The 22,424-nt window shown below is 44.0% G+C and overlaps 1 protein-coding gene across 1 annotated transcript in view; it reads left to right on the top strand.

Annotated features, from left to right (window-relative positions):
* The window catches only part of oca2 (oculocutaneous albinism II), a 178,599-nt gene that overhangs the window by 21,865 nt on the left and 134,310 nt on the right, over positions 1–22,424 (top strand). Inside the window, exon 3 of the mRNA XM_065008535.1 lies at positions 425–557. Within this exon, the coding sequence (XP_064864607.1) occupies positions 425–557 (133 nt within the window). The remainder of the gene's footprint in view (positions 1–424; positions 558–22,424) is intronic.

The following is a 22,424-nucleotide window of genomic DNA, read 5'->3' as shown; positions in this document are numbered from 1 at the left end:
CATATAATGAAGTAGCTCTAATACATATAATGAAGTAGCTCTAATACATAGAATGAAGTATCTCTAATACATAGAATGAAGTAGCTCTAATACATAGAATGAAGTAGCTCTAATACATAGAATGAAGTAGTCTAGCTCTAATACATAGAATGAAGTATCTCTAATACATAGAATGAAGTAGCTCTAATGCATAGAATGAAGTAGCTCTAAAGCGTAGAATGAAGTAGCTCTAATACATATAATGAAGTAGCTCTAATACATAGAATGAAGTATCTCTAATACATAGAATGAAGTATCTCTAATACATAGAATGAAGTAGCTCTAATGCATAGAATGAAGTAGCTCTAATGCGTAGAATGAAGTAGCTCTAATACATAGAATGAAGTATCCTATTCTAACCTCTGTTTGTCTCTGTCTGTTCCAGGGGATAGATTTTGCTAGTTTCACAGGTTACATGTTCCTGGGGATCTGTCTGGTCCTCCTCACCTCCTTCCCTTTCCTTCGCCTACTTTACTGGAACAAGAAGCTATACAACAAGGAGTCCAGCGAGATCGTCGGTGAGTTGTGTTTGTGATTGTTTGAGACTGTTGGTGTGTGTTTGTGTATAGCTGGCTAGCTAAAGCCAACTTCCTATAAATGCTAGTTGGCTAGTATTACGGAGAAACATCCAAACATTAATAAGCTACATAGCTTGATCAAATACATTTACTGACACACCTCTCGCGAGTCCTGCCTGTCACTGGCAGCTAAATTCAAACGCTGTGTTTTTAACTCAACACTCTTTCTCCTCCACTGCAACTAGTACTTTTGGGTGTCAGGGAAAATGTACGGAATAAAAAGTACATTATTTTCTTTAGGAACGTAGTGAAGTAAAAGTTGTCAAAAATATAAATAGTAAAGTACAGAAAAAACAACAACTACTTAATTATGGAGTACATTAAAGTATTTTTTACTTAAGTACTTTACACCACTGACTATTGTTCAAGCCATTATTGGAGGGACAGCACACGGATGAGGCAAAGAGAGAGAGAGAGGAGTTGGCTCCCAGGGGACCACCGGACACCGGGGCTATAGGTGTTAGGTGTAGTTACCTAGACATAGAGAGAGAGAGAGGAGTTGGCTCCCAGGGGACCACCGGACACTGGGGCTATAGGTGTTAGGTGTAGTTACCTAGACATAGAGAGAGAGAGAGGAGTTGGCTCCTAGGGGACCACCAGACACCGGGGCTATAGGTGTTAGGTGTAGTTACCTAGACATAGAGAGAGAGAGGAGTTGGCTCCCAGGGGACCACCGGACACTGGGGCTATAGGTGTTAGGTGTAGTTACCTAGACTTGAGAGAGAGAGGAGTTGGCTCCCAGGGGACCACCGGACACCGGGGCTATAGGTGTTAGGTGTAGTTACCTAGACATAGAGAGAGAGAGAGAGGAGTTGGCTCCCAGGGGTACCACCGGACACCTTAGGTGATATAGATGTAGTTACCTAGATATAGAGAGAGAGTAGTTGGCACCGGACACCGGGGCTATAGGTGTTAGGTGTAGTTACCTAGACATAGAGAGAGAGAGAGGAGTTGGCTCCTAGGGGACCACCAGACACCGGGGCTATAGGTGTTAGGTGTAGTTACCTAGACATAGAGAGAGAGAGAGAGGAGTTGGCTCCCAGGGGACCACCGGACACTGGGGCTATAGGTGTTAGGTGTAGTTACCTAGACATAGAGAGAGAGAGGAGTTGGCTCCCAGGGGACCACCGGACACCGGGGCTATAGGTGTTAGGTGTAGTTACCTAGACATAGAGAGAGAGAGAGAGTTGGCTCCCAGGGGACCACCGGACACCGGGGCTATAGGTGTTAGGTGTAGTTACCTAGACATAGAGAGAGAGAGAGGTGTTAGTTGGTTACCTAGACTCTAGACATAGGGGACCACCAGACACCGGACATACCTAGGCTATAGGTGTTAGGTGTAGTTACCTAGACATAGAGAGAGAGAGGAGTTGGCTCCCAGGGGACCACCGGACACCGGGGCTATAGGTGTTAGGTGATAGTTACTAGTAGTTACCTAGACATAGAGAGAGAGAGAGAGTTGGCTCCCTAGATGTAGTTACCTAGATATACCTAGATGTAGGGGACCACCAGACACCGGGGCTATAGGTGTTAGGTGTAGTTACCTAGACATAGAGAGAGAGAGGAGTTGGCTCCCAGGGGACCACCGGACACCGGGGCTATAGGTGTTAGGTGTAGTTACCTAGACATAGAGAGAGAGAGAGGAGTTGGCTCCTAGGGGACCACCAGACACCGGGGCTATAGGTGTTAGGTGTAGTTACCTAGACATAGAGAGAGAGAGAGGAGTTGGCTCCCAGGGGACCACCGGACACCGGGGCTATAGGTGTTAGGTGTAGTTACCTAGACATGGAGAGAGAGATGTAGTTAGTTGGCTCCCAGGGGACCACCGATGACACCGGGGCTATAGGTGTGTAGGTGTAGATACCTAGGCATAGAGAGAGAGAGAGGAGTTGGCTCCCAGGGGACCACCGGACACCGGGGCTATAGGTGTTAGGTGTAGTTACCTAGACATAGAGACTATAGGTGCACATTTTCCACCTTTTGAAAACGTAGCCTACTTCTAATAGTTAACACTCACTAGTCTAGCTATGTACTGTAATTATTAGCTAGATGCAGATATGTTGATTACAAAAACTGTGCAAAGCTGGTGGATGTAGTTAGATATACCTAGATATACCTAGATGTAGTTACCCAGATATACCTAGATGTAGTTACCTAGATGTAGTTACCTAGATATACCTAGATGTAGTTACCTAGATATACCTAGATGTAGTTACCTAGATGTAGTTACCTAGATATACCTAGATGTAGTTACCTAGATATACCTAGATGTAGTTACCTAGATGTAGTTACCTAGATGTAGTTACCTAGATATACCTAGATGTAGTTACCTAGATATACCTAGATGTAGTTACCTAGATATACCTAGATGTAGTTACCTAGATGTAGTTACCTAGATGTAGTTACCTAGATATACCTAGATGTAGTTACCTAGATGTAGTTACCTAGATATACCTAGATGTAGTTACCTAGATGTAGTTACCTAGATGTAGTTACCTAGATGTACCTAGATGTAGTTACCTAGATGTAGTTACCTAGATATACCTAGATGTAGTTACCTAGATGTAGTTACCCAGATATACCTAGATGTAGTTACCTAGATATACCTAGATGTAGTTACCTAGATGTAGTTACCTAGATGTATTACCTAGATGTAGTTACCTAGATGTACCTAGATTACCTAGATATACCTAGATGTAGTTACCTAGATGTACCTAGATGTAGTTACCTAGATGTAGTTACCTAGATATACCTAGATGTAGTTACCTAGATATACCTAGATGTAGTTACCTAGATGTAGTTACCTAGATATACCTAGATGTACCTAGATGTACCTAGATTACCTAGATAGAGATATACCCTAGATGTACCTAGATTACCTAGATGTACCTAGATGTAGTTACCTAGATGTAGTTACCTATGTAGTTACCTAGATGTAGTTACCTAGATGTAGTTACCTAGATGTAGATAGATATACCTAGATGTAGTTACCTAGATATACCTAGATGTAGTTACCTAGATACCTGTAGTTAGATGTAGTTACCTAGATGTACCTAGATGTAGTTACCTAGATGTAGTTACCCAGATATACCTAGATGTAGTTACCTAGATGTAGTTACCTAGATATACCTAGATGTAGTTACCTAGATATACCTAGATGTAGTTACCTAGATGTAGTTACCTAGATGTAGTTACCTAGATATACCTAGATGTAGTTACCTAGATATACCTAGATGTAGTTACCTAGATGTAGTTACCTAGATGTAGTTACCTAGATGTAGTTACCTAGATATACCTAGATGTATACCTAGATGTAGTTACCTAGATGTAGTTACCTAGATATACCTAGATGTAGTTACCTAGATATACCTAGATGTAGTTACCTAGATGTAGTTACCTAGATGTACCTAGATGTAGTTACCTAGATGTAGTTACCCAGATATACCTAGATGTAGTTACCTAGATATACCTAGATGTAGTTACCTAGATGTAGTTACCTAGATGTAGTTACCTAGATATACCTAGATGTAGTTACCTAGATGTAGATGTACCCTAGATGTAGTTACCTAGATATAGCTAGATGTAGTTACCTAGATGTAGTTACCTAGATGTAGTTACCTAGATGTAGTTACCTAGATGTACCTAGATGTAGTTACCTAGATGTAGTTACCTAGATATACCTAGATGTAGTTACCTAGATGTAGTTACCTAGATATACCTAGATGTAGTTACCTAGATATACCTAGATGTAGTTACCTAGATGTAGTTACCTAGATATACCTAGATGTAGTTACCTAGATATACCTAGATGTAGTTACCTAGATGTACCTAGATGTAGTTACCTAGATATACCTAGATGTAGTTACCTAGATGTAGTTACCTAGATGTAGTTACCTAGATGTAGTTACCCTAGATGTAGTTACCTAGATTACCTAGATATACCTAGATGTAGTTACCTAGATATACCTAGATGTAGTTACCTAGATGTAGTTACCTAGATGTAGTTACCTAGATGTAATTACCTAGACATACCTAGATGTAGTTACCCAGATATACCTAGATGTAGTTACCTAGATATACCTAGATGTAGTTACCTAGATGTACCTAGATATACCTAGATGTAGTTACCTAGATATACCTAGATGTAGTTACCTAGATATACCTAGATAGTTACCTAGATAGATGTAGTTACCTAGATGTATTACCTAGATGTAGTTACCTAGATAGTTACCTAGATTACCTAGATATACCTAGATGTAGTTACCTAGATATACCTAGATGTAGTTACCTAGATATACCTAGATGTAGTTACCTACCTAGATGTAGTTACCTAGATGTAGTTACCTAGATATACCTAGATGTAGTTACCTAGATATACCTAGATGTAGTTACCTAGATGTAGTTACCTAGATATACCTAGATGTAGTTACCTAGATGTAGTTACCTAGATGTAGTTACCTAGATATACCTAGATGTAGTTACCTAGATATACCTAGATGTAGTTACCTAGATATACCTAGATGTAGTTACCTAGATACCTAGATGTAGTTACCTAGATATACCTAGATGTACCTAGTTACCTAGATACCTAGATGTACCTAGATGTAGTTACCTAGATGTAGTTACCTAGATATACCTAGATGTAGTTACCTAGATATACCTAGATAGTTACCTAGATATACCTAGATGTAGATTACCTAGATATAGTTACCTAGATGATGTAGTTACCTAGATATACCTAGATGTAGTTACCTAGATGTAGTTACCTAGATGTAGTTACCTAGATATACCTAGATGTAGTTACCTAGATGTAGTTACCTAGATATACCTAGATGTAGTTACCTAGATATACCTAGATGTAGTTACCTAGATATACCTAGATGTAGTTACCTAGATATACCTAGATGTAGTTACCTAGATATACCTAGATGTAGTTACCTAGATGTAGTAGATACCTAGATGTAGTTACCTAGATAGTAGATGTAGTTACCTAGATATACCTAGATATACCTAGATGTAGTTACCTAGATATACCTAGATGTAGTTACCTAGATGTATACCTAGATGTAGATTACCTAGATGTAGTTACCTAGATGTAGTTACCCTAGATAGATGTAGTTACCTAGATATACCTAGATGTAGTTACCTAGATACCTAGATATACCTAGATGTAGTTACCTAGATGATAGTTACCTAGATATACCTAGATGTAGTTACCTAGATGTAGTTACCTAGATATTACCTAGATGTAGTTACCTAGATAGATACCTAGATGTAGTTACCTAGAGATATACCTAGATGTAGTTACCTAGATATACCTAGATGTAGTTACCTAGATGTAGTTACCTAGATGTATACCTAGATGTAGTTACCTAGATATACCTAGATGTAGTTACCTAGATGTAGTTACCTAGATGTAGATATACCTAGATGTAGTTAGATATACCTAGATGTAGTTACCTAGATACCTAGATGTACCCAGATGTACCTAGATGTAGTTACCTAGATATACCTAGATGTAGTTACCTAGATGTAGTTACCTAGATATTACCTAGATGTAGTTACCTAGATATACCTAGATGTAGTTACCTAGATATGTAGTTACCTAGATGTAGTTACCTAGATGTATTACCTAGATGTATACCTAGATGTAGTTACCTAGATGTAGTTACCTAGATGTAGTTACCTAGATATACCTAGATGTAGTTACCTAGATGTAGATTACCTAGATGTAGTTACCTATATACCTAGATGTAGTTACCTAGATATACCTAGATGTAGTTACCTAGATGTAGATATACCTAGATGTAGTTACCTAGATATACCTAGATGTAGTTACCCAGATATACCTAGATGTACCTACCTGTAGTTACCTAGATGTAGTTACCTAGATGTAGTTACCTAGATATACCTAGATGTAGTTACCTAGATGTACCTAGATATACCTAGATGTAGTTACCTAGATGTATACCTGTAGATGATGTAGTTACCTAGATATACCTAGATGTAGTTACCTAGATGTAGTTACCTAGATATACCTAGATGTAGTTACCTAGATGTAGTTACCTAGATATACCTAGATGTAGTTACCTAGATATACCTAGATGTAGTTACCTAGATGTAGTTACCTAGATATACCTAGATGTTACCTAGATTACCTAGATAGATGTAGTTACCTAGATGTAGTTACCTAGATGTAGTTACCTAGATATACCTAGATGTAGTTACCTAGATATACCTAGATTACCTAGATATACCTAGATGTAGTTACCTAGATGTAGTTACCTAGATGTACCTAGATGTAGTTACCCAGATATACCTAGATGTAGTTACCTAGATATACCTAGATGTAGTTACCTAGATGTAGTTACCTAGATGTAGTTACTTAGATGTACCTAGATGTAGTTACCTAGATATAGCTAGATGTAGTTACCTAGATGTAGTTACCTAGATGTAGTTACCTAGATGTAGATGTAGTTACCTAGATGTAGTTACCTAGATATACCTAGATGTAGTTACCTAGATGTAGTTACTAGATGTATTACCTAGATGTAGATGTAGTTACCTAGATACCCTAGATGTATTACCTACCTAGATGTAGTTACCTAGATATACCTAGTGTAGTTACCTAGATATACCTAGATATACCTAGATGTAGTTACCTAGATATACCTAGATGTAGTTACCTAGATGTAGTTACCTAGATGTAGTTACCTAGATGTAGATATATATACCTTACCTAGATGTACCTAGATGTAGTGTAGATTACCTAGATATACCTAGATGTAGTTACCTAGATATACCTAGATGTAGTTACCTAGATGTAGTTACCTAGACATACCTAGATGTAGTTACCTAGATATACCTAGATGTAGTTACCTAGATGTAGTTACCTAGATGATACCTAGATGTAGTTACCTAGATATACCTAGATGTAGTTACCTAGATATACCTAGATGTAGTTACCTAGATACCTAGATGTAGTTACCTAGATATACCTAGATTACTTAGATGTACCTAGATGTAGTTACCTAGATGTAGTTACTAGATGTAGTTACCTAGATGTAGTTACCTAGATGTAGTTACCTAGATGTACCTAGATACCTAGATGTAGTTACCTAGATGTAGTTACCTAGATGTACCTAGATGTAGTTACCTAGATGTAGTTACCTAGATATACCTAGATGTAGTTACCTAGATGTAGTTACCTAGATATACCTAGAGATATATTACCTAGATGTAGTTACCTAGATGTAGTACCTAGATGTAGATTTACCTAGATGTAGATGTAGTTACCTAGATGTAGTTACCTAAATATACCTAGATGATGTAGTTACCTCTTTCTCTCTCTCTCTCTGTAGTTACTCTCTCTGTAGTTACCCCCTGTACCTCTCTCTCTACTATTTCCTCTCTTACCTCTCTAGATGTACCTTCTCTTACTCTCTACTCTGTAGTTACTGATCTAGTCTCTGTCTCCCCCTCTCTCTCTCTTTCTCTCTCTCCCTCTTTTTCTCTCTCTCTCTCTCCTCCCTTCTCTCTCTCTCTCCCCCTTCTCTCTCTCTCCGTCCTCTCTCTCTCTGTCTCCCCCTCTCTCTCTCTCTCTCTCTCTCGCTCTCTCTCTCTCCCTCTGCTCTCTCTCTCTCTCTCTCTCTCTCTCTCTCTCTCTCTCTCTCTCTCTCTCTCTCTCTCTCTCTCTCTGTCACTCTCTCTCTCTCTCTCTCTCTCTCTCCCCCCTTCTCTCTCTCTCTCTGTCTCTCTCTTTTTCTCTTTTTCTCTCTCTCTCCCCCCTTCTCTCTCTCTCTTTCTCTCTCTCTCTCCATTCAATTCAAGGGGCTTTATTGGCATGGGAAACATGTGTTAACATTGCCAAAGCAAGTGAGGTAGATAATATACAAAAGTGAAATAAACAATAAAATGAACAGTAAACATTGTTAACAGTAACATCTCTCTCTCTCGCTCTCTCGCTCTCTCTCTCTCTCTCAATCTCTCTCTCTCTCTGTCACTCTCTCTCTCTCTCTCTCTCTCAATCTCTCTCTCTCTCTCTCTGTCACTCTCTCTCTCTCTCTCTCTGTCACTCTCTCTCTCTCTCTCTCTCTCTCTCTCTCTCTCTCTCTCTCTCTCTCTGTCTCTCTCTCTCTCTCTCCCCTCTCTCTCTCTCTCTCTCTCTCTCTCTCTCTCTCTCTCAATTCAATTAAATTCAATTGACTTTATTGACACGGCAAGTTCATTATTACTTTCATTGTCAAAGTATACATATCGAAAAATAAAAACAAAAAATATATTTATATCTAAATAAATGGTGGGACCAACAGCAATAATAATAGTAGTAGTGGACATGGGATTACCATTAACAACAACAACAATATTAATGAGAACAACAATACATTTGTCACGAGTCCGACCGAGGGTGTTTCCCCTTCCCGGGCGGGTGGCGCTCGGCGGTCGTCATCACCGGCCTATTAGCTGCCACTGATTGTTTTTCCTCCCCCTCCTTGTATGTTTAGTGGTAGCACCTGTTCATGTCTAATTAGTTTGTCTTTATTAGACAGCCGGCCCGCCTGGTTGTTGTGCGGGATTATTTCATTGTAAACCTTCGGCTCTGTTGTAAGAGGTACGTGCTTAGTCGTGATTTTTTCCATTGTACTTTTTCCCCGTTGTTTGGGAACATTACTTTTGTGAGCACCCTGTGTTGCGTTGGTGCTAGTAAAAGACGCACAGCATTAAACTCTGTCTCCTGCATTTGACTCCACACCCACGACACCCGGAGCATTACAACATTAAAGAAATAGTAGTAGACCAGTGTCAACATGACTGAGAAGACACATGACCTGGTAGTAGACCAGTGTCAACATGACTGAGAAGACACATGACCTGGTAGTAGACCAGTGTCAACATGACTAAGAAGACACATGACGTGGTAGTAGACCAGTGTCAACATGACTGAGAAGACACATGACCTGGTAGTAGACCAGTGTCATCATGACTGAGAAGACACATGACCTGGTAGTAGACCAGTGTCAACATGACTGAGAAGACACATGACCTGGTAGTAGACCAGTGTCAACATGACTGAGAAGACACATGACCTGGTAGTAGACCAGTGTCAACATGACTGAGAAGAGACATGACCTGGTAGTAGACCAGTGTCAACATGACTGAGAAGACACATGACCTGGTAGTAGACCAGTGTCAACATGACTGAGAAGACACATGACCTGGTAGTAGACCAGTGTCATCATGACTGAGAAGACACATGACCTGGTAGTAGACCAGTGTCAACATGACTGAGAAGACACATGACCTGGTATGAAAGACAAAACAAAACAAGATGGGAAATATTATCGACATTACTTTGCACTTTTCACTGGCTGTCCCTCAGGTTGTGGCAGGAGGACACATATTTGGCTGCCAAAACTGCAAATTTTGGATTTTCACCCAATAAATATTGATTTTTTTCTTCATCTTTTATAGTTTCAAATTCTTTGTATTGAATTATAATTTTGGGAAAGAAATATTCTCTTAGGTCTGAGTATTTGTCGCAGTGCAATAGGAAATGCAGCTCTGTCTCTACCTCTCCCCTGGAGCAGAGTGAGCACAGCCTGTCCTCTCTGGGCAGCCAGGTTTGTCTGTGACGACCGGTCTCTATAGCCAGACTGTCCTCTCTGGGCAGCCAGGTTTGTCTGTGACGACCGGTCTCTATAGCCAGACTGTCCTCTCTGGGCAGCCAGGTTTGTCTGTGACGACCGGTCTCTATAGCCAGACTGTCCTCTCTGGGCAGCCAGGTTTGTCTGTGACGACCGGTCTCTATAGCCAGACTGTCCTCTCTGGGCAGCCAGGTTTGTCTGTGACGACCGGTCTCTATAGCCAGACTGTCCTCTCTGGGTAGCCAGGTTTGTCTGTGACGACCGGTCTCTATAGCCAGACTGTCGTCTCTGGGCAGCCAGGTTTGTCTGTGACGACCGGTCTCTATAGCCAGACTGTCCTCTCTGGGCAGCCAGGTTTGTCTGTGACGACCGGTCTCTATAGCCAGACTGTCCTCTCTGGGCAGTCAGGTTTGTCTGTGACGACCGGTCTCTATAGCCAGACTGTCCTCTCTGGGTAGCCAGGTTTGTCTGTGACGACCGGTCTCTATAGCCAGACTGTCGTCTCTGGGCAGCCAGGTTTGTCTGTGACGACCGGTCTCCATAGCCAGACTGTCCTCTCTGGGCAGCCAGGTTTGTCTGTGACGACCGGTCTCTATAGCCAGACTGTCCTCTCTGGGCAGCCAGGTTTGTCTGTGACGACCGGTCTCTATAGCCAGACTGTCCTCTCTGGGTAGCCAGGTTTGTCTGTGACGACCGGTCTCTATAGCCAGACTGTCGTCTCTGGGCAGCCAGGTTTGTCTGTGACGACCGGTCTCTATAGCCAGACTGTCCTCTCTGGGCAGCCAGGTTTGTCTGTGACGACCGGTCTCTATAGCCAGACTGTCCTCTCTGGGCAGTCAGGTTTGTCTGTGACGACCGGTCTCTATAGCCAGACTGTCCTCTCTGGGTAGCCAGGTTTGTCTGTGACGACCGGTCTCTATAGCCAGACTGTCGTCTCTGGGCAGCCAGGTTTGTCTGTGACGACCGGTCTCTATAGCCAGACTGTCCTCTCTGGGCAGCCAGGTTTGTCTGTGACGACCGGTCTCTATAGCCAGACTGTCCTCTCTGGGCAGCCAGGTTTGTCTGTGACGACCGGTCTCTATAGCCAGACTGTCCTCTCTGGGCAGCCAGGTTTGTCTGTGACGACCGGTCTCTATAGCCAGACTGTCCTCTCTGGGTAGCCAGGTTTGTCTGTGACGACCGGTCTCTATAGCCAGACTGTCGTCTCTGGGCAGCCAGGTTTGTCTGTGACGACCGGTCTCTATAGCCAGACTGTCCTCTCTGGGCAGCCAGGTTTGTCTGTGACGACCGGTCTCTATAGCCAGACTGTCCTCTCTGGGCAGCCAGGTTTGTCTATGACGACCGGTCTCTATAGCCAGACTGTGCTCACTGAATCTGTACCTAGTCAATGTTTTCCTCAGTTTTCTATCAGTCACAGTGGTCAGATAGTCTGCCACCATGTACTGTCTGTTTAGAGCCAAATAGCAGTGAAGTTTACTTTGATTTGTTGTGGTGTCTTTCCAATAGGTGATATATTTGTATTTTTGTTTTGTGATGATTTGGTTGGGTCAGATGTTCTGAGTGCTGTCCTGAGGCTCTATGGGGCTGGTTTGGGTTGGTGAACTGAGCCTCAGAACCAGCTGGCTGAGTGCTGTTCTGAGGCTCTATGGGGTTGGTTTGGGTTGGTGAACTGAGCCTCAGAACCAGCTGGCTGAGTACTGTCCTGAGTCTCTATGGGGTTGGTTTGGGTTGGTGAACTGAGCCTCAGAACCAGCTGGCTGAGTGCTGTCCTGAGGCTCTATGGGGTTGGTTTGGGTTAGTGAACTGAGCCTCAGAACCAGCTGGCTGAGTGCTGTCCTGAGGCTCTATGGGGTTGGTTTGGGTTAGTGAACTGAGCCTCAGAACCAGCTGGCTGAGTGCTGTCCTGAGGCTCTATGGGGTTGGTTTGGGTTGGTGAACTGAGCCTCAGAACCAGCTGGCTGAGGAGGCTCTTCTCTTGTTTCATCTCTTGACATTGTAGAGCTGTGTGATGGAATGTTTTGGGGTCACTTGTTTTTAGATGGTTGTAAAATGTGATGTCTCTTTTTTCTATCTGAATGAGGAGGGGGTATTGGCCCCATTCTGCTCTACATGTGTTATTTGGAGTTGTTCTTAGCACTTGCAATAGAGTCTTGCAAAACTCTGCATGCAGTATTTCGATTGGATGTTTGTCCCATTTGGTAAATTCATTATTAGAGATTGGACCCCATATCTCACTGCCATATAGAGCAATTGGTTCTATAACTGATTGAACAAGTTTGAGCCAGATTCTAATTGGAATTTCGATTTTGATGTTCCTTTTAATGGCATAGAATTCTCTTCTTGCTTTGTCTCTCAGCTCATTCACAGCCATGTGAAAGCTACCTGTGTTGATGATATTTAGACCTAGATATGTGTAGTTTCTGGTGTGTTCTAATATAACTGTGTCCAAATAGAATTTATATTTGTCATCCTGATTTCCTGACCTTTTTTGGAATATCATTATATTTGTTGTTTTAGGTTTAACGGTCAGAGTCCAGGTCTGACAGAACCTGTGGTTAACGGTCAGAGTCCAGGTCTGACAGAACCTGTGGTTAACGGTCAGAGCCCAGGTCTGACAGAACCTGTGGTTAACGGTCAGAGCCCAGGTCTGACAGAACCTGTGGTTAACGGTCAGAGCCCAGGTCTGACAGAACCTGTGGTTAACGGTCACAGAGTCCAGGTCTGACAGAACCTGTGGTTAACGGTGAGAGCCCAGGTCTGACAGAACCTGTGGTTAACGGTCAGAGCCCAGGTCTGACAGAACCTGTGGTTAACGGTCAGAGCCCAGGTCTGACAGAACCTGTGGTTAACGGTCAGAGTCCAGGTCTGACAGAACCTGTGATTAACGGTCAGAGCCCAGGTCTGACAGAACCTGTGGTTAACGGTCAGAGCCCAGGTCTGACAGAACCTGTGGTTAACGGTCAGAGTCCAGGTCTGACAGAACCTGTGATTAACGGTCAGAGCCCAGGTCTGACAGAACCTGTGGTTAACGGTCAGAGCCCAGGTCTGACAGAACCTGTGGTTAACGGTCAGAGCCCAGGTCTGACAGAACCTGTGGTTAACGGTCAGAGCCCAGGTCAGACAGAACCTGTGATTAACGGTCAGAGTCCAGGTCTGACAGAACCTGTGATTAACGGTCAGAGCCCAGGTCAGACAGAACCTGTGGTTAACGGTCAGAGTCCATGTCTGACAGAACCTGTGGTTAACGGTCAGAGCCCAGGTCTGACAGAACCTGTGGTTAACGGTCAGAGTCCAGGTCTGACAGAACCTGTGGTTAACGGTCAGAGCCCAGGTCTAAGAGAACCTGTGGTTAACGGTCAGAGCCCAGGTCTGACAGAACCTGTGGTTAACGGTCAGAGCCCAGGTCTGACAGAACCTGTGAAGACGATCTAGGTGCTGCTGTAACCCCTCTTTAGTGGGAGACAGCAGCACCAGGTCATCTGCGTACAGCAGACACTTGATTTCAGTGTTGTGTAGGGTGATACCAGGTGCTGCCGATTCTTCTAATGTTTTTGCCAATTCATTAATGTAGATGTTAAATAGTGTTGGACTTATTGGGCAGCCCTGTTTCACTCCCCGTCCCAGAGAGAAGAAGTCTGTTTGCTTGTTGCCAATTTTAACCTCACATTTGTTTTTAGTGTACATTGATTTAACAAAATGATATGTTTTCCCTCCAATGCCACTTTCTATTAGTTTATAAAAAATACCTTCACGCCAAATTGAATCAAATGCTTTCTTGAAATCTACAAAACACGAGTAGATTTTGCCTTTGTTTTGGTTTACTTGTTTATCAATTAGAGTGTGAAGGGTGCAAATGTGGTCTGTTGTACGAATTTTTTAAAGAAATCCAATCTGGCTTCTGCTCAGGACGTTGTGTTCGTCAAGGAAATGATGTAGCCTGCTATTTATAATACTTACTGCAGAGAATTTTACCCAAGTTGCTGTTGACGCAAATTCCTTTGTAATTATTTGGGTCAAATTTGTCTCCATTTTTATAGATTGTTGTGATCAATCCTTGGTTCCAAATATCGGGGAAAATACCTGCAGTGAGGATAATGTTGAAGAGTTTTGAGTTTTGCCAATTTTGAATTTGTGGTCTGTATATTTGATCATTTCATTTAAAATACCATCAGCACCACAGGCCTTTTGGGGTTGGAGAGTGCATAGTTTTTCCAATAATTCTTCTTCTGTAACTGGGGTATCTACAGGATTCTGATAGTCTTTGACTGCCGATTCGAGGATTTGTAATTGTTATATTGTTTTATTGCTGTAGAGGTTTGCAAAGTGATTTCTCCACATATCCCCATCTTGGAGAGCCAATTCCTCATGATGAGGTTTGCAAAGTGATTTCTCCACATATCCCCATCTTGGAGAGCCAATTCCTCATGATGAGGTTTGCAAAGTGATTTCTCCACATATCCCCATCTTGGAGAGCCAATTCCTCATGATGAGGTTTGCAAAGTGATTTCTCCACATATCCCCATCTTGGAGAGCCAATTCCTCATGATGAGGTTTGCAAAGTGATTTCTCCACATATCCCCATCTTGGAGAGCCAATTCCTCATGATGAGGTTTGCAAAGTGATTTCTCCACATATCCCCATCTTGGAGAGCCAATTCCTCATGATGAGGTTTGCAAAGTGATTTCTCCACATATCCCCATCTTGGAGAGCCAATTCCTCATGATGAGGTTTGCAAAGTGATTTCTCCACATATCCCCATCTTGAGAGCCAATTCCTCATGATGAGGTTTTCTCCACATATCCCATCTTGCCAATTCCTCATGATGAGGTTTGCAAAGTGATTTCTCCACATATCCCCATCTTGGAGAGCCAATTCCTCATGATGAGGTTTGCAAAGTGATTTCTCCACATATCCCCATCTTGGAGAGCCAATTCCTCATGATGAGGTTTGCAAAGTGATTTCTCCACATATCCCCATCTTGATGAGAGCCAATTCCCCATCATGATGAGGTTTGCAAAGTGATTTCTCCACATATCCCCATCTTGGAGAGCCAATTCCTCATGATGAGGTTTGCAAAGTGATTTCTCCACATATCCCCATCTTGGAGAGCCAATTCCTCATGATGAGGTTTGCAAAGTGATTTCTCCACATATCCCCATCTTGGAGAGCCAATTCCTCATGATGAGGTTTGCAAAGTGATTTCTCCACATATCCCCATCTTGGAGAGCCAATTCCTCATGATGAGGTTTGCAAAGTGATTTCTCCACATATCCCCATCTTGGAGAGCCAATTCCTCATGATGAGGTTTGCAAAGTGATTTCTCCACATATCCCCATCTTGGAGAGCCAATTCCTCATGATGAGGTTTGCAAAGTGATTTCTCCACATATCCCCATCTTGGAGAGAGATGAGGTTTGCAAAGTGATTTCTCCACATCATGATGAGGTTTGCAAAGTGATTTCTCCACATATCCCCATCTTGGAGAGCCAATTCCTCATGATGAGGTTTGCAAAGTGATTTCTCCACATATCCCCATCTTGGAGAGCCAATTCCTCATGATGAGGTTTGCAAAGTGATTTCTCCACATATCCCCATCTTGGAGAGCCAATTCCTCATGATGAGGTTTGCAAAGTGATTTCTCCACATATCCCCATCTTGGAGAGCCAATTCCTCATGATGAGGTTTGCAAAGTGATTTCTCCACATATCCCCATCTTGGAGAGCCAATTCCTCATGATGAGGTTTGCAAAGTGATTTCTCCACATATCCCCATCTTGGAGAGCCAATTCCTCATGATGAGGTTTGCAAAGTGATTTCTCCACATATCCCCATCTTGGAGAGCCAATTCCTCATGATGAGGTTTGCAAAGTGATTTCTCCACATGATCCCCATATCCCCATTGGAGAGCCAATTCCTCATGATGAGGTTTGCAAAGTGATTTCTCCACATATCCCCATCTTGGAGAGCCAATTCCTCATGATGAGGTTTGCAAAGTGATTTCTCCACATATCCCCATCTTGGAGAGCCAATTCCTCATGATGAGGTTTGCAAAGTGATTTCTCCACATATCCCCATCTTGAGAGCCAATTCCTCATGATGAGGTTTGCAAAGTGATTTCTCCACATATCCCCATCTTGGAGAGCCAATTCCTCATGATGAGGTTTGCAAAGTGATTTCTCCACATATCCCCATCTTGGAGAGCCAATTCCTCATGATGAGGTTTGCAAAGTGATTTCTCCACATATCCCCATCTTGGAGAGCCAATTCCTCATGATGAGGTTTGCAAAGTGATTTCTCCACATATCCCCATCTTGGAGAGCCAATTCCTCATGATGAGGTTTGCAAAGTGATTTCTCCACATATCCCCATCTTGGAGAGCCAATTCCTCATGATGAGGTTTGCAAAGTGATTTCTCCACATATCCCCATTTTGGAGAGCCAATTCCTCATGATGAGGTTTGCAAAGTGATTTCTCCACATATCCCCATCTTGGAGAGCCAATTCCTCATGATGAGGTTTGCAAAGTGATTTCTCCACATATCCCCATTTTGGAGAGCCAATTCCTCATGATGAGGTTTGCAAAGTGATTTCTCCACATATCCCCATCTTGGAGAGCCAATTCCTCATGATGAGGTTTGCAAAGTGATTTCTCCACATATCCCCATTTTGGAGAGCCAATTCCTCATGATGAGGTTTGCAAAGTGATTTCTCCACATATCCCCATCTTGGAGAGCCAATTCCTCATGATGAGGTTTGCAAAGTGATTTCTCCACATATCCCCATCTTGGAGAGCCAATTCCTCATGATGAGGTTTGCAAAGTGATTTCTCCACATATCCCCATTTTGGAGAGCCAATTCCTCATGATGAGGTTTGCAAAGTGATTTCTCCACATATCCCCATCTTGGAGAGCCAATTCCTCATGATGAGGTTTGCAAAGTGATTTCTCCACATATCCCCATCTTGGAGAGCCAATTCCTCATGATGAGGTTTGCAAAGTGATTTCTCCACATATCCCCATCTTGGAGAGCCAATTCCTCATGATGAGGTTTGCAAAGTGATTTCTCCACATATCCCCATTTTGGAGAGCCAATTCCTCATGATGAGGTTTGCAAAGTGATTTCTCCACATATCCCCATCTTGGAGAGCCAATTCCTCATGATGAGGTTTGCAAAGTGATTTCTCCACATATCCCCATCTTGGAGAGCCAATTCCTCATGATGAGGTTTGCAAAGTGATTTCTCCACATATCCCCATTTTGGAGAGCCAATTCCTCATGATGAGGTTTGCAAAGTGATTTCTCCACATATCCCCATCTTGGAGAGCCAATTCCTCATGATGAGGTTTGCAAAGTGATTTCTCCACATATCCCCATTTTGGAGAGCCAATTCCTCATGATGAGGTTTGCAAAGTGATTTCTCCACATATCCTCATCTTGGAGAGCCAATTCCTCATGATGAGGTTTGCAAAGTGATTTCTCCACATATCCCCATTTTGAGAGCCAATTCCTCATGATGAGGTTTGCAAAGTGATTTCTCCACATATCCCCATCTTGGAGAGCCAATTCCTCATGATGAGGTTTGCAAAGTGATTTCTCCACATATCCCCATTTTGGAGAGCCAATTCCTCATGATGAGGTTTGCAAAGTGATTTCTCCACATATCCCCATTTTGGAGAGCCAATTCCTCATGATGAGGTTTGCAAAGTGATTTCTCCACATATCCCCATCTTGGATAGCCAATTCCTCATGATGAGGTTTGCAAAGTGATTTCTCCACATATCCCCATTTTGGAGAGCCAATTCCTCATGATGAGGTTTGCAAAGTGATTTCTCCACATATCCCCATCTTGGAGAGCCAATTCCTCATGATGAGGTTTGCAAAGTGATTTCTCCACATATCCTCATCTTGGAGAGCCAATTCCTCATGATGAGGTTTGTTTAATGTATTCCAATTCTCCCAGAAGTGGTTTGATTACATGGATTCCTCAATTACATCCAGCTGATTTCTAATGTGCTGTTCCTTTTCTGTTCTTAGGGTGTGTTTGTATTGCTTCAGTGTTTCCCCATACTGTTCTCAGGGTGTGTTTGTATTGCTTCAGTATTTCCCCATACTGTTCTCAGGGTGTGTTTGTATTGCTTCAGTGTTTCTCCATACTGTTCTCAGGGTGTGTTTGTATTGCTTCAGTGTTTCCCCACACTGTTCTCAGGGTGTGTTTGTATTGCTTCAGTGTTTCCCCATACTGTTCTCAGGGTGTGTTTGTATTGCTTCAGTGTTTCGCCATACTGTTCCCAGGGTGTGTTTGTATTGCTTCAGTGTTTCCCCATACTGTTCTCAGGGTGTGTTTGTATTGCTTCAGTGTTTCCCCATACTGTTCTCAGGGTGTGTTTGTATTGCTTCAGTGTTTCCCCATACTGTTCTCAGGGTGTGTTTGTATTGCTTCAGTGTTTCCCCATACTGTTCTCAGGGTGTGTTTGTATTGCTTCAGTATTTCTCCATACTGTTCTCAGGGTGTGTTTGTATTGCTTCAGTGTTTCCCCACACACTGTTCTCAGGGTTCTCAGTGTTTTGTATTGCTTCAGTGTTTCCCCATACTGTTCTCAGGGTGTGTTTGTATTGCTTCAGTGTTTCCCCATACTGTTCTTAGGGTGTGTTTGTATTGCTTCAGTGTTTCTCCATACTGTTCTCAGGGTGTGTTTGTATTGCTTCAGTGTTTCCCCCCATACTGTTCTCAGGGTGTGTTTGTATTGCTTCAGTGTTTCCCCACACACTGTTCTCTCAGGGTGTGTTTGTATTGCTTCAGTGTTTCCCCATACTGTTCTCAGGTGTGTTTGTATTGCTTCAGTGTTTCCCCATACTGTTCTCAGGGTGTGTTTGTATTGCTTCAGTGTTTCCCCATACTGTTCTCAGGGTGTGTTTGTATTGCTTCAGTGTTTCCCCATACTGTTCTCAGGGTGTGTTTGTATTGCTTCAGTGTTTCCCCATACTGTTCTCAGGGTGTGATTGTATTGTTCTCAGGGTGTGTTTGTATTGCTTCAGTGTTTCCCCACACTGTTCTCAGGGTGTGTTTGTATTGCTTCAGTGTTTCCCCATACTGTTCTCAGGGTGTGTTTGTATTGCTTCAGTGTTTCTCCATACTGTTCTCAGGGTGTGTTTGTATTGCTTCAGTGTTTCCCCATATTGAAGGCCTATATTTTTGATGTCTGGTTCTCTGTGATTTTGATTAGATATATTTCTCAATGACTTTCTTATATTTTTGCAATCATTATCAAACCATTTGTCATTATCTGTTATTTCTGGTTTGCTCTTATGCTTCTTTAGATTAGGAGGCTAATCTGTCAAATATGAAGTTTATGTTCCAAACGGCCACATTTACACCTTCGTTGCTGTAGGAGAATGTTAATAAGGCTAAAAGTTGTCCAGGAGAGATTGTATTTTTTGACTACTAATTGCTTTTTGGTAAATGTCTGTACTCTTTGCACTCCATCTATAGGCCTGTTTTGTACCATGTCATTTATTGGGCCGTGATGCTTCATGGTTGGGTTCTGCTTTTCTCAGATACACTGTGATTTTACTGTGGTCTGAGAGAGGTGTTATAGTGGGCTGACTGTGAAGGCTCTGAGAGAGGTGTTAGTGGGCTGACTGTGAAGGCTCTGAGAGAGGTGTTAGTGGGCTGACTGTGAAGGCTCTGAGAGAGGTGTTAGTGGGCTGACTGTGAAGGCTCTGAGAGAGGTGTTAGTGGGCTGACTGTGAAGGCTCTTAGAGAGGTGTTAGTGGGCTGACTGTGAAGGCTCTGAGAGACTCTGGGTTTAGGTCGGTGAGGAAGTAGTCTATAGTGCTGCTGCCATGGGATGAGCTGTAGGTGGACCGACCAAAAGAGTCCCCTCTCAGCCTACCATTGACTATGTACAGACCCAGTGTTCCACAGAGCTGTAGGTGTACCTACCAAAAGAGTCCCCTCTCAGCCTACCATTGACTATGTACAGACCCAGTGTTCCACAGAGCTGTAGGTGTACCTACCAAAAGAGTCCCCTCTCAGCCTACCATTGACTATGTACAGACCCAGTGTTCCACAGAGTTGTAGGTGTACCTACCAAAAGAGTCCCCTCTCAGCCTACCATTGACTATGTACAGACCCAGTGTTCCACAGAGCTGTAGGTGTACCTACCAAAAGAGTCCCCTCTCAGCCTACCATTGACTATGTACAGACCCAGTGTTCCACAGAGCTGTAGGTGTACCTGGGTGGGTGTAGTGTGAGGATGGTGGAGTTCTTGTGCTCATCTTACCATGACCCTCGGCCTATCACATGTGAGCATCCATGCCCCTCGGCCTATCACATGTGAGCATCCATGACCCTCGGCCTATCACATGTGAGCATAGTAGATGTGAGTATTTGTTTAATGTCACTCATTTGGTTGGTGGGGGCCAGTTGCTCCCCTCACAGCCTCTGCCTGCTGGGTCTACTCCAAGTGTGGGTCTGCGGTGGGGGGCAGGGGGGTAGGATGCCTCGTCCGGAGCCTCCTGCAGCCTGTCCTCTGTCCTCTGTTCTCTCCTGCAGCCTGTCCTCTGTTCTCTCCTGCAGCCTGTCCTCTGTTCTCTCCTGCAGCCTGTCCTCTGTTCTCTTTCTCTCCTGCAGCCTGTCCTCTGTTCTCTCCTGCAGCCTGTTCTCTGTCCTCTGTTCTCTCCTGCAGCCTGTCCTCTGTTCTCTTTCTCTCCTGCAGCCTGTCCTCTGTCCTCTGTTCTCTCCTGCAGCCTGTCCTCTGTCCTCTTTCTCTCCTGCAGCCTGTCCTCTGTCCTCTGTTCTCTCCTGCAGCCTGTCCTCTGTTCTCTGTTCTCTCCTGCAGCCTGTCCTCTGTCCTCTTTCTCTCCTGCAGCCTGTCCTCTGTCCTCTTTCTCTCCTGCAGCCTGTCCTCTGTTCTCTGTTCTCTCCTGCAGCCTGTCCTCTGTTCTCTGTTCTCTCCTGCAGCCTGTCCTCTGTCCTCTTTCTCTCCTGCAGCCTGTCCTCTGTTCTCTGTTCTCTCCTGCAGCCTGTCCTCTGTCCTCTGTTCTCTCCTGCAGCCTGTCCTCTGTCCTCTGTTCTCTCCTGCAGCCTGTCCTCTGTTCTCTGTTCTCTCCTGCAGCCTGTCCTCTGTCCTCTTTCTCTCCTGCAGCCTGTCCTCTGTTCTCTCCTGCAGCCTGTCCTCTGTTCTCTGTTCTCTCCTGCAGCCTGTCCTCTGTCCTCTTTCTCTCCTGCAGCCTGTCCTCTGTTCTCTCCTGCAGCCTGTCCTCTGTTCTCTCCTGCAGCCTGTCCTCTGTTCTCTCCTGCAGCCTGTCCTCTGTTCTCTGTTCTCTCCTGCAGCCTGTTCTCTGTTCTCTCCTGCAGCCTGTCCTCTGTCCTCTGTTCTCTCCTGCAGCCTGTCCTCTGTTCTCTCCTGCAGCCTGTCCTCTGTCCTCTGTTCTCTCCTGCAGCCTGTCCTCTGTTCTCTGTTCTCTCCTGCAGCCTGTCCTCTGTACTCTTTCTCTCCTGCAGCCTGTCCTCTGTTCTCTTTCTCTCCTGCAGCCTGTCCTCTGTCCTCTGTTCTCTCCTGCAGCCTGTCCTCTGTTCTCTCCTGCAGCCTGTCCTCTGTTCTCTGTTCTCTCCTGCAGCCTGTCCTCTGTTCTCTGTTCTCTCCTGCAGCCTGTCCTCTGTCCTCTGTTCTCTCCTGCAGCCTGTCCTCTGTTCTCTGTCCTCTCCTGCAGCCTGTCCTCTGTCCTCTTTCTCTCCTGCAGCCTGTCCTCTGTTCTCTCCTGCAGCCTGTCCTCTGTTCTCTGTTCTCTCCTGCAGCCTGTCCTCTGTCCTCTGTTCTCTCCTGCAGCCTGTCCTCTGTTCTCTCCTGCAGCCTGTCCTCTGTCCTCTGTTCTCTCCTGCAGCCTGTCCTCTGTTCTCTCCTGCAGCCTGTCCTCTGTCCTCTGTTCTCTCCTGCAGCCTGTCCTCTGTTCTCTGTTCTCTCCTGCAGCCTGTCCTCTGTCCTCTGTTCTCTCCTGCAGCCTGTCCTCTGTTCTCTGTTATCTCCTGCAGCCTGTCCTCTTTCTCTCCTGCAGCCTGTCCTCTGTCCTCTTTCTCTCCTGCAGCCTGTCCTCTGTTCTCTGTTCTCTCCTGCAGCCTGTCCTCTGTCCTCTGTTCTCTCCTGCAGCCTGTCCTCTGTCCTCTG

The sequence above is a fragment of the Oncorhynchus nerka genome, linkage group LG24, assembly GCF_034236695.1.
Source record: "Oncorhynchus nerka isolate Pitt River linkage group LG24, Oner_Uvic_2.0, whole genome shotgun sequence".
NCBI lineage: Eukaryota > Metazoa > Chordata > Actinopteri > Salmoniformes > Salmonidae > Oncorhynchus > Oncorhynchus nerka.
Note: the sequence above shows the minus strand (reverse complement) of the source record. Positions and strands in the feature narration are given on the sequence as shown.